Genomic DNA, 12877 nt, shown 5'->3' with positions numbered 1-12877 from the left:
CCTTACAAGGTTGGGAGGGGAAACTAATTGATATACCCGAAAGCCCTAAAGTTATTGCTTGACACACATTAAGCATAGCAGAGTTTTAGTTACTATTACTACTATTATTGTTATTGATTTTCCCACCTTTGATGAACTGGGTACCGGGCACTCAGTTTGCATCATTCATTGGTACACAGCAAGCACAATGTAAATGTGTGTATTTTTATTTCTTTTAATTGGCTCACTTTTAAAATACCAAATTTATTTTTAAAAGGAAACTTTTTTTTTTTTTTTAAACTTTTTCTGTTCCAGCTTTTTTTTTTTTTTTTTAATTTTTATTTATTATTTATTTTTGGCTGTGTTGGGTCTTCGTTTCTGTGCGAGGGCTTTCTCTAGTTGTGGCAAGTGGGGGCCACTCTTCATTGCGGTGCGCAGGCCTCTCACTATCGCGGCCTTTTTCTTGTTGCAGAGCACAGGCTCCAGACGCGCAGGCTCAGTAGTTGTGGCTCACGGGCCTAGTTGCTCCGCGGCATGTGGGATCTTCCCAGACCAGGGCTCGAACCCGTGTCCCCTGCATTGGCAGGCAGATTCTCAACCACTGCGCCACCAGGGAAGCCCTAAAAGGAAACTTTTTAAGCAATGGTAGTCACAAATTCAAATTTCTTGATGTGATAGATACATATATTTTTAAATTTATAAGAAAATAAAATACATAACTATTAAACTAAAGGATGCTTCCCCTGTACCCCACATGTGGGATACTGGCTTAATTGACATAAAATTCAAAAAGAAGAAAATACACGTATCTTTTTGATTTTCAGTGGAGAACAATCAATCCACCTGAGAACTTTTGGAATGAACTGAACACTGTTAGAATTACAGGTCTGAGGAGGCCTGAGAACAGGGTTATTTCCTTGTAGGTACCCAGAATCCCAGGGTGGACTTGTTTTATATGCTTAATTGCTTTTTACCTTTCAAAACCATTTCTAACCATTCTGAGATGCTTTTCTAATGAGCTGAGGTTTTCAGAATGGGAGCCTTTACAGTGCTGGCATCAGAAGAAGAACCCCTCCTGTTGAAATTTTCTGGGCCTTCATGAGCAGGAAGTATTAAGCAGTCCTTAACTGGGTTAGCAGTCTAGGCTGATTTCATAGATTTTATTGTATTCTGCTTATTTTGTTTTTTTCCTCTTACCATAAACCAGCAAAGCATGCAGAGCTTTAGCGTACCTTTTCAAACTGCGGTAATTAATATAATTGTTTTCATAATATCAAAGAAATGGGATATTGCAATGTGGAATGAAGGGGTTAGGTGGTTTTGACAATAGAAAGCTGTCGTGTGAACTGATTCCAGGATGCTAGTCAAGGGGGTGAATTAGCTCTGTGTTCACTGACCACATACACGCAGAAAGAATCCCTATCTAGGTGTGTCTTTAGAAAGATATCAGGTAATCTGTAGTAAGCATCACTTTATTTATTTATTTATTTATTTATTTATTTATTTATATTTTTTAGCAGCTTCATTGAGGTATAGTTTACATAACATAAAATTTACCCACTGTAACTGTACAATTCAAGGATGCTAGTAAATTTATAGAGTTGTGTAACCATCACAGCAATTCAGTTTTACAACATTTCCATCACTGCAAAAAGTTTTCTTTTGCCCCTTTATGGTCAGTCCTTGTTCTTACCCCTAGCCCTGGGCAACCACTGATTTGCTTCCTATCTATAGATATTCCTCCTCTGGACATCATATAAATAGAATCACAAAATGTGTAGTCTTTTGCATCTGATGTATTTTAAAAAAATTATTTCTTACTGAGGTCACATTGGTTTAGAATATTATATAAGTTTCACATGTACAACCTTATATTTCTACTTCTATGTACACTACCTTGTGCTCACCACCAAAAATTTAGTTTACATCACTTTAGATTGTAATCTTCTCCTGCGTATTTGAGCTTTCTTATCCTAATTTGGCCTCTGAATTTAAATCCTTAAGTTTTTTTTTGCCTTTCTTTCCATTTTAATGAACGTCTTATTCCCCTGGAAACCATCATTCGTGAGTGTATTTTAGTCATCCGAAGCCACAAACACGATAGCTGTTAACAGTGTATGTCATTCAATTGTCAAGAGTTTTAGGACCTTGATTACTTTGTTTCTAGAACAGCCTTATAAATAATAGGAAGCCCTGCTTGGACCATCAAGTCCTGTCGGGTTAATATTTAGTTGACTCTTTCTGTTTCCTCTTTAGAAAGGTCTGGCTTCACCGTGAGACCAGTGGCTGGATACCTGAGTCCTCGAGACTTTCTGGCAGGACTGGCCTACAGAGTGTTCCACTGTACTCAATACATCCGCCATGGCTCGGACCCCCTCTACACCCCGGAACCGTGAGTACCCACACTGGAAAGCTGGGCTGGATGGAGACCGCCACATTGGAAAGTGGTCAGGGCTCACTTTACTTGAGAGTAAATTGGGTCCAGGAACCCTAAAGACAACTGTTCCTTAGGCCACCGAGGTTATCACTTTGCTTATGATGCTGTTTTACCTGAATAGTCTTGTGATTAATGGGCTGCCAAGGTCTTCACTGGGGAGCAGAGAGCAGTAAAGTAGCTGATGGTGACAGAAGTGGGCGGGGATTAGAGCTGAGTCTCTGAAGCCCCCTCCCCTTCCTAGGGGACAGAGGCTCACTGACCAGCTGGGTCCCTGCAGAGTCACTACATTGTTTTTTTTTCTATTTTTAGCTCCTTTCAGCATCCCTGAAAGTGTTTTCAGGGTAAACAAAGGTTACTTATAGGACTCCAGACATTTGGGAGAGAAATGCTTCTTAGAGTGGATGAATGCTCAAAGGAGAGCTGTCAGAGCTAAGAAAGGCAATCTCTAAATCTAGCCCAGAGGGTTTACAAATAGCAGGCACTTTGTTAGTTGCCTTTGAATAACTGGCCCTCCTGAGACCTGCGGTAGCTGCCAAAATGTATGCAGAGAGAGAGGGCAAAGAAATGAGATTTTAGCCACAGAGGTCTATAAAATTGGGGGAATAATGTGTTACATTTTTACCAAAGTACTTTCAACCAATTCATTCAGCAAACATTTATGTGCAATGCTAGCAGGGAGGTGCAGCGGATTCAAAGATGAATAAAATGTAGCAGCTGTTTTTTTAAAGCCTCTCCCATTCTGGCAGGGGAGATAGAAACATAAATAATTACAAAAGAATGTGTTTAGGGCTGTAAGGGTGTGTGTGTGTGTGCAGAGTATCAGAGTAGCAAAGGGGAGGGAACAGTCCCGAAAGGCATTTCAGAGAAAGTGAAAAATGAGTGGGGGTCTAGAAGGGTGGGTTGGAATTTCTTTTTTTGGGTAAAGCTGAGTGGGGAGGGAGGGGAAAGCTTTCAAGTCAAGGAAAACAACTAGTACAAAGATGTGGAGGCATAAAAGAGGCATGAATGAGCAAGGCTTGTTACTTTAGAGTGGCCAGAGCATAGGTATGTGTTAGGGATGAAATGACTCTTCTGTCCACAATGTAAACAGTCATTTGTCAAAACAGGACCTTTGGGCGTAATTCTGTAGGCAGCAGGGAGCTGTCCAAGGTTCCTAAGGATGATCTGATAATCGTCTTTGAGAAAGATGATGAGGGTGGGGACTGGGAAGTATGGAGACTGAACTAGCTGGCAAAACCAGCAGGAGCTCCCGTTCCAGTGAAGGAATACAGTTTATAAGCCATCAGTGGGATAGGACGAGAGGTCACCTCGGAAAAACATCATCAAGATGGAATTAACAGTATTTGGTGACTATAATGAGGACCAGGAGATGAGAGGGTCCCTAAGGCAATGCTAAGGTTTTTATCAATAGATTGGGAAGCTGAATGGGTAGTTTTTTTCTAATAATAATTGAAAATATTGGAGGGGGATTAGGCTTGGAGGCAAGAGGGAATAAAAGAGGGAGAAAAGAGGAGGATTTGGGTTTGGAGCATCCTGTCTTTGAGGGGCCCACGGGTGGGACCTCCTGTTGGAGAAGCCCCTGGTAGTTGGAAATAAGGGCTGAGAGTTCAGAAGTGAATTAGAGCTCCTGCTGTCGATCTGAGTGATTTCTTCTTCCATGACTCCTGACCACACAGACAAGAGGAAGCTAAGTCAGAGCATGGAAACTCGGGATTCACTACCGTGGGGTTGTTTTGGCAGGCTCCTTTTTGTGGGTTTTATATCATTCATTTGTTTCTTAAATTATTCTTATGATTTTACGAGTAGGTAACACACGCACATGATTCAGCATTCAAAGCTTATGAAAGGGCACACTCTGAACAGTGACTTTTTTCCCTCCTCTGCTCCCTTGACACCTGCTGCATCCTCCCCAGGGGCAACCACTGCTACCAGTTTCCACTGCATCCTTCCAGATATACACTGTGCAGACACAATTCTCTGTAAAGGTCCCTTTAATCCTTATGTATAACAAAGTCCCAAGTCTCTTCCCAGCCACATGCTGTAGTTTGAATCTATGAAACACTAGATCGGGAGTGCTGTTTCCTGCCCAAGCACTTTCGCAGGCATTGTCTTTGAAATGCAGTCCCATTTCCTCAATTGAGAACCAAGAGGGCAGCTTCTCCAATTTGTGAAGTTCAGCTTGGCTCCTGTGTTTTGTGCTTGTACTCTGCTTCCAAGTAACTGCTTCTAATTGCTGAACTGTTGTAGTTGAGGCAGCACTAATGAGACAGAGACGGGCCCTGAAGAGGCAGCTAGAAATGAGAGTGAAAGCAGCGAAAATACAGTATCTGAAAAAAGAACTTTGTTATTTTCCTCTTCAGTCTGGGAAGAATGTATTTTGATAGCCTAGCTCTCAACACATACTGGGTGTTAAACATAGGTTGTTTTACCATTTTACATTTTAAAACTGGTCAGGTACTGGGGCTTGAATTTAAAAAAGCAGTGGCAGATTGGGTTGCTTCCCTGGGGAGGTTCTGGCCTGGAGGACAGTAGAGAAAGTCCTGGAGAATCAGTGACTCCTGATTTTCTTGGTGGGAAGAGTTGCTTTTCCATGTGTTTCTACCTGGATTGAAAGGTCACCGATTCTGCTAGAAGCGAGGCTCTTTCTCCCTGGAGCACTGTCTGAGGCAGGGATCCTGCACACCGTTGTCGCATAGCTACTTATTTTGATTAGCTGTGATCGCAAGCAACTTTGTCACTAATCGAGTATTGAAGTTTATAAATGATTTCTTTTTAAAAAAATCAATTGGGTCAAATTCAAGGTTATTCCAATAAGAGCATCTCTCTCACTCAGTGGAGTGACAGGGAAAGAGACAGAGCTCTAAGTTACGTGGGTGTGCGAGCATCACCTGGCATGCGAATAGTGGCAGAACAAAAATTTGAGAAGCTACCCCCCCCCCCCACCCCCGGTCTCCTGCTCTCCTCTTTGCTTCTCTGGGAAGTCCATTGTGTTCTGTGTCATATTGCACCCTCTGGCCACTTTGTCTTTTAGAACAGGGTTTCTCAACCTTGGCACTATTGATATTTTGAGCCAAATAATGCTTTGTTGTGGTAGGATGTTTAGTGGCATCCCTGGCCTCTACCTGCTAGATGCCAACAGTACGCTCCCACCCGTGCCAGATGTGACAACCAAAGATGTCTCCAGAAACTGCCAAATGTCCCCAGGGGGCAACATCTTCCCCAGTGAGAACCACTGTTTGAGAAGAAGAAATTTGGCAGGTCGTTGCTCTGTCTGACAATTATTTTTCTCTTAGAAGCAATCTGTAGACTTTGTTTCCTTTCTAAAACACCAGTCTGACTGTAGCATTCCCTTGTTTGACCTCTGTTGGTTCCCTGTTACATACAAGGAAAAAACAAAAAATGTTTGATATCATCAAATCACATCTTCTGTCTCTCTTTCTACCCCCCTCCAAAACCTTATGCTCCAGCCGTACTGGACTTCTCACCATCCCCGTGAGCCTGTTGGTTCATGCCTTTGCACAGGCATGAGCCAACGCAGGTGGTTCATTTGGCCTGGAATGACTCTTGTGAAATCATTTTAATTCTCAGGATTAAAGCTCAGTAGCAACCTTTTCTGTGAAGACTTTCCCAGGCAGAGCTAGATATTCCTGTAGTACTTTTCCTTCCTTCTATTTTAACACTTAACAACACTACATGGTAATTATTTGTTCATGTGTCAGTCTCCTTCATCAGACTGTAATTAACTCAAGGCCAGCTGACAAAGGCAATACAGGAACAAGAAGATCCAGACTGAGGTTGGAGTGGATCCCCAAACCTGGCATATAAAGTAAAAACTGAGTCCACCGTGGGCTGAAGCCGTGAATGCCACTGCCGCCAGAAGGTGCCAGGTTTGAGACATGCGCAGAGTCCCAGGCTCAGTCTGAGATCTGTGGAGTGAAGGGAACAGGGGAAGCCCCGGCTGCACCCTGTGTGGTGTAGCACCTCCATCTGCAGGGCTGCGGCCCCTCCACTCCTTCCTGCAGCTTTACTTTGATTTCAAGAGCTGCTGCTGGACACCCCTCCATCAATAAGGCATTTTAATATATTCAGTGTCTTCAGGCAAAGTCATGAACCATTAATGGTGGAATTTTAGACACCAGTTGAGGCTGGGAGGATAGGTCACTTGGACCAGAATAGTCTTCTCTCCACATCACACCCAGGAGGGCCAACCTATTTTGCTCATCTGTTTTGCTTTGGGAATGAAGATCATCTCAAAAGAAAAAAGTGGTTGTTCACTGTGAAGCTGGAGGAGAGGAGGGAAAGGAAATGTGAAGCTTGTCCCCACCTCCCCCTTATGAAAATAAGAGAGAGAGAGAAAGAGAGACAGAGGGAAGGAAAGAAAAAGAGAGAGACCCAACTGCACTTCACATGGTGCTAAGAAGACATTTTCCCCCTTTGGGTAACAAACCCTGAATATAGTCTCACCTTAAAGGTAAGAAACCTCATTGCCCTCTCTTAAAAAACAGTGTCAGTCTGTGATGTGTTCTGAGTTATATTTGAACTTCTTAAATGTGACATCAAGAAGATACGCTCTGAAATTGGCAAGCAGTGGTGCAGGTCCCTGCAGGACTGTCCTGTGTGTGGGCATGCTGTGCATGTCTGAAGTCAGGGGGAGGACAGCGGACCAGAACAGTGGTAGGAACATCTCTGGACTTGCCTCTAGAAGATTCTTGCTGGAGAGGGGCGGTGGAGATCCAGTGTGTTTCCTCAACTGGTCTTGGGCACACTGCAGGGAGAAGAGAGTTGGAGGGAGGTATCTTTCCCTCACTCCTTGGTCTTGTCTGGTCTGGTCTTGTCTCTGATGTCAGCCTTCTGGTGTTCAGAGGGCGCTTTGGATTTTCAGCTGTCGTATGCATCCTACCCGCCCACCCCCAGTTCCTCTTTAGCTCGTTTGGCTTTTCTTCCCCGGACACTTCCTTCTAGGGGATCTGTGGTCTCTATGCTTCATAGTTTCAACAGACTTCTTGAATGTGTTTTGTGCAAGGTGGAGGTTAAATGCTTGCTCACTGAATTTGCATGTGCATATGTACTTGTGTATATGATTTCCAATTTTATCTGTAGTCCTGACGGCCAGTGGTATCTTAGAAACGCAGAGCTCTTTAATAAGAAATAAGGTTTAATAAAACCATATTTTCCTGGGGTCAAATCTCATGCTTTTCTTCAGAAGCTGTGTGGACTGACAGAGGTCTTGGAAATGAAGGAGGGTAAGGCAAGAAGGTCCTATTTTCTAAGGTATTATAATCCAGTCTTGTTCTCTCCAATATAGGCCAAACCCACCCATCCCATCTAGATTTCTGAATGAAGACCAGAGGCGGCCAGATGCCTCAAGGTTCTGTACCTTTGGAACATAAAACATTGCCCAGAGCAGTGTTGAAACACACATCCACAGCACAACCCTGTCACCCCTTGTCCTCTGCTCAGGGGGAAGCAACCGGGCATTTTCAATATAAACACACATTCTTCAACATCAGTTCTTGGAGGTCAAGCCAGTACAATATCTGTCTTTCCAGTAGAGCTATTGCCAAAGTAATAGTGCAGTTTTGCACCAGAAATCCCTTTAAAAAAATGTTTTAATGAAAACATTTAAAAATATGCCTTCTGTTTTGTTTTTCAGATGTTGTGCTTAATATACTAGTAACAGAAATATCCTTTGCACAGCATAGCATAAGCTTATTCAGTCAGGGAGTTTCGGATTCAGGGCTGCATTGGGATGATTGAGGATTCAGTACAGACTGATGTGGGTCTGTCTTCTTCTGCTCTTTCCCGCTGTGTCACTTTTCAAATCAGAGAGCAAACTTTCACCACTAGGAAAAAAGTCACGGCACCATTAACTCTTATTGCAGTGTTTACTGCCATAATGCAACTAAATGCATCTGCGTTAAGGAAAATCTTTCTTGTCATAGTTGGACACTTTAGGGGCAATTAATGTTATTTTTAAATATAACTGTTTTAAAGTTTAAAAAAGGTTTTGCAGTCAGGTGATTTTTCTTATCATTGCTGCTGTGTTCCACTTTTACAAGAAAAATAAAAGTGAATTATTTCTAACTTTAATTTTCATCTATTTCTAAGCTAAGCAAGTGAATTTTATGCTTAGCCCTTGCTTATTAGAACAGAACCCTCTCTAAAACTGGCAGATGTCATTCATTTCCTTTTCCTGTGGGTCAGTCATTAATGCTGACATTATTTGTTAAATAACAATACCAGCAGGTGAAGACACAGGCTTTCAAATTTATAAGAAACATTGACTGCCCCTCTCTTGATCAAAGAGATGCCTTTCACTAGGTCTGTAATGAGAGGGAAGATAGGACCTTTCCTTCTGCGACTTTCCCTCCTTGCTGCCGTCTGAGGGATTCTGGGTCTGTGAACTTGTCTGATTTAAGCCCTGACCGTGATGGGTGTTTTTAATATTGGGCCTTGCTGAAGTCACATCTGGGCAAGGTCTTACTGAAGAGGCAGGAAGATAAGCCAGAGCTTTATAGAGTTTAACCTTCATTCCTATGAGCTCTGGTTTAGCTTAAACTTGCTCTTTCCCACAGATCACCCTCATCCCTGCCAAGCGCAGTGCCAAGCTTCCTGCCCAGCCAGCTGGCTTCCTCCACGGTTCTGTCATCATTTTGCTGTTCAGGAGAGCAGAGCAGCATCATACCAGCGATTCTCAGAAAATGGCATGTTCTCAGAAAGCTGATCCCATCTGGCCTCCCTTTCCTGAGTTTTATCCCGGAGCTCACACTCCAAGCTTAGCAGCCATTGTCTCCCTCGGGAGAAACTTGGTTTGGGCTACACCCAGGGTCAGTTAAGACGTTAGAGGCCCTAAGCCGAGAATATTTTCACCCCTTCCATTCTCCAACATAGATAAGTTCAACAACAACAACAGCAGCAGAAGCAATAATAATATATTTTTTTACTACTAATAGCCAACATGTATATATCAATATGTGCAGGCACTATTTTAAGTGTTGTATGTGGATGAACTCAATAATCACGACAACCCTCTGAGTTGTGAGTTACTATTATTATTCTGAATTTATGGATGAGGAAATTGAGCCACAGAAAGGTTAATTAACTTGTTCAGGGTCACACAGCTGGTAAATAGGGGAGTCAGGATTTGAACTCAGGGAGTAGTGCCAGCATCTGTTGGATTAACCACTATTCTATATTAAAAAGTAACACTATAGAGGAAAACTCAAAACTTGTATATGTGCTGAAGTTGAATAGCTTCTTTCTTGATTTTCCAATTATAAATTTTATGTAAGATAATTGAGAGTGACACTTTCTTTCTTTAATTTGGTGGCCCTGCTTTGCCAGAACCCTAAGTACTGGATGTGCTTATTGGATGGTCTAGTGCTGTGCTGTCCCATCCAGTGTTCCGTCCAACTACCAGGCTTTGTTAGAAGCCCGCTCTCTCCTTTGATCTTCACAGGGCCACCGTTAGTCTGCCCCTTTGTCAAGAGGAGGCATCTTTTATTTCACTGGGACAAAGAAGGGGAAAGTGCCTCACTACAGAGCAGTGATACATCCTTCTGTCTGCATCCTCAGGCAGAAGGCCCTATGGACCGCATGCCCAAACTCCAGGCCCCACCATCAGCTCTCAGTGTGACTGTTGGTAAGCCACTTAACCTTCCTGTGTGAGGGCTGATGAAATAATGCTTTGATCTTGGCAGAGGAAAAGGCTTTATATAAATACCAAATAGGTCTACTCTTCCTTGCCACCTCTTAAGTTCACGTGGAGGCTGAGGTGCCTTGTAACATTCCAGAGCAGCCTTAGTTACAAGGCCCGCGTTCCTAGACCTGGACTCCCAAGTTTTCAATCATAATACTGTGTCTAGTTTTGTGAGGTGCCTCAAAGCAGAAATAACCCCTAGGACTTTTTATGGCAGCCTTTTTTCTCCAAAGCTCCAAGCACTCTAACAATAGACATTCTATAAAAACCCCCTCACACAACCCTATACATTATTTAAAACCTGTGCATTTGGAAACCAAATTTGTACCTAAGTGCCTGCTAGAGCCCTGTTGTTCTCTTAGGCTGTTCATGGTAGTGACTTGGCATACAGCTTTCAGCTTGTGTATGTATATATTTTAGCAGATTCAAAGCAGGATTCCTTTTTATCCCACCGCTCCACCCTCGCCAAGGTTTGCCTTCCTTGTGTGGTGTCTGTCACCCACAATTAGCACTCATAGGCACCCACACCTGAGTCACAATTCATAGTCCCTCAGTGCCATGTCGTCGGGGAGAAGCTCATTTATGTACCTTCAGGTGTGGAAGACGGAGGTGACCTGGGAAAAAAATTATTTTAGGAATATTTGCTTTTTAAAATTGCAAGTTCAGAAGAAATTCAAAGTGACTGAATTTTAGGCAAGGAAGAGGTAACCACTGGTTGTACCTCTTCACCACCGTGTCGAGAATTATATCTGTTGACAGGTAGAGAAGCCACCACAGGAGAGAAGGAGAAATGTCCTTTCTGACATTTCCCACATGTGCTCTGTTCGGCTGACGTCATTCCACTCATGGCTACGAGGTAGGCAGGATTGTCACCATTTTACAGATGGCAGTTCCAAAGATCAGTGAAGTCAGGTCATTTCCCTATGGACACACAACTAGAAAATACCAAAACCAAGATCTCGTCCAAGCCCTTATGCTACACTGGAAATTAGGAAAACTATGCTTGGGATTCATTTAGATTTACCTCTGTATGGTACAGTAGAACCCCACCATCTCTGTTTTATTTTGTTGAGTTCAGAAAGCAGTTACTGAACATCTATTATGTACCAGGCTTTCCTAAGCACCAGGAACCCAAAGATGAACATGGCATGACCTGTGTCCTGGAGAAACTTACTGCTGCTTATTTAAGTGATAAAATATCTTCCAAAAGGGCAAAACCTCCTGAAGTACAATAGACTTAGGTGTAAGTATAATTTAATGTGCAATAATACCTAACTTGTTGGGAATTTATGTTTCTAATGTATTATCTTACGACATTGTTTAAGAACTCCTTGAGATAAGGACCCTTATAATCTCTAGTTTACAGATGAAAAAACAATACATCCGTGCTGTCCAATATGGTAGACATGTGACTATTTAAATTTATTAAGTAAAATGAAATAAAACCATAAATTTAGTTCCTCAGTAGTGCTGGTCACATTTAAGATGTTCAATAATCACCTGAACCAAGTCGCTTACCATATTGGATGATGCAGATACAGAATATTTCCATCATTGCAGGAAGCCCTATTGCACATCACTGCTCTAAGTAACTTGCCTATACAGGAATGTGCAACATGGACTTAGGGCTGACTCCTGACTATATACAGTTCTTATAACCCTTATGTTATATTACCTCCTTAATATCTAGTGAAAATTTGGGGAGGGGGAGCACACAGGGAAAGAGTTTAAAAATCTCTTATTTATTCAAGAGATGAGAAATACCTGAGATGATGGGGAACTGGAGACCTATGGACAGTTTCCCTTGAAGCCCTTTTGTGGTACTTGTAAGAACTGGAAACTATTTCTTTCACTAGATCAGGAAAATTAGTACTTGCTGTTTGCTCTTTTATGGAACCATGAGGTAACTTTTGCTCAGGGTTATTCTAGGATTATGTCTTATTTACTTTTAAGTCTCAGTTCCTAACATAGCACTTGGTATATAATAGGTACACAAAAATGCTTCTTGAACTAAATTCCAAAAAAAATAAGTGTAATATCTTCTGCTGGTCTTAATAGAGTTGTACTGAAAAAGAGTAACATTGATGGCCTTCCTTATGATTCCTCGGGGGAAAAAAAGGAAAGAAGATTTCCACCAGGGCAATATCCAGGTTCTTGGCTTCATAAAAAGAGGGCCACATATGTATTTATCTATAAGCTGACAGGGACATAAGGCGGAGTGATCATCAGAACGGCCTAAAATCTTATTGGCCAGATTTTACAGTATGCTATTTTAAATCTAAAGAAACTCTGTATATGGCTCTGAAACAAGCACTGAAAACAATTGCCTCAATACCAAATTAATTCCTGTTATTATCTCCTCAGTGAAGTGAAAACAAACCAAGTCACCCCCTTTTCAATGTGTCCCGGTGTGTTATCCCAGATTACTTGCACTTACCCATAGAAGGTTGTGTGAAAGCTGAAAAAATACCCTGTTTTGGCTTCCAGCTCCTCCTCCTGTTTCTTTTCATCAGTGCAACCTCCACCCCCCATCCCCCAACCCCATCTTCCTTTTCTTCTCTTCATGATTTAGCTAAAGTATTGGCTTCTGTGATATTTAGAACAAACAAAACCTATAGAAATAGGGTTTCAAAGACAGATGTGCTGATTTGGGATGGGAAGCAAATGCTGCATGCCCACTCACTGCTTCTTAAAAGCTTTAATTTACAGCAAAAATAAAAAGTTGTTCAACACGAAGCAGGACGAGTCAGCTTTGAAAACTG

At 42.2% G+C, this 12877-nt stretch overlaps 1 protein-coding gene across 1 annotated transcript in view; it reads left to right on the top strand.

Moving 5' to 3' along the window:
• Positions 1 to 12877, top strand: part of TPH2 (tryptophan hydroxylase 2) — an 88681-nt gene that overhangs the window by 34534 nt on the left and 41270 nt on the right. Inside the window, exon 7 of the mRNA XM_007195006.2 lies at positions 2236 to 2371. Coding sequence (XP_007195068.2) covers positions 2236 to 2371 — 136 coding nt within the window. The remainder of the gene's footprint in view (positions 1 to 2235; positions 2372 to 12877) is intronic.

Source organism: Balaenoptera acutorostrata, chromosome 11 (genome assembly GCF_949987535.1).
Source record: "Balaenoptera acutorostrata chromosome 11, mBalAcu1.1, whole genome shotgun sequence".
NCBI lineage: Eukaryota > Metazoa > Chordata > Mammalia > Artiodactyla > Balaenopteridae > Balaenoptera > Balaenoptera acutorostrata.
This window is presented reverse-complemented; position numbering and strand designations above follow the sequence as displayed.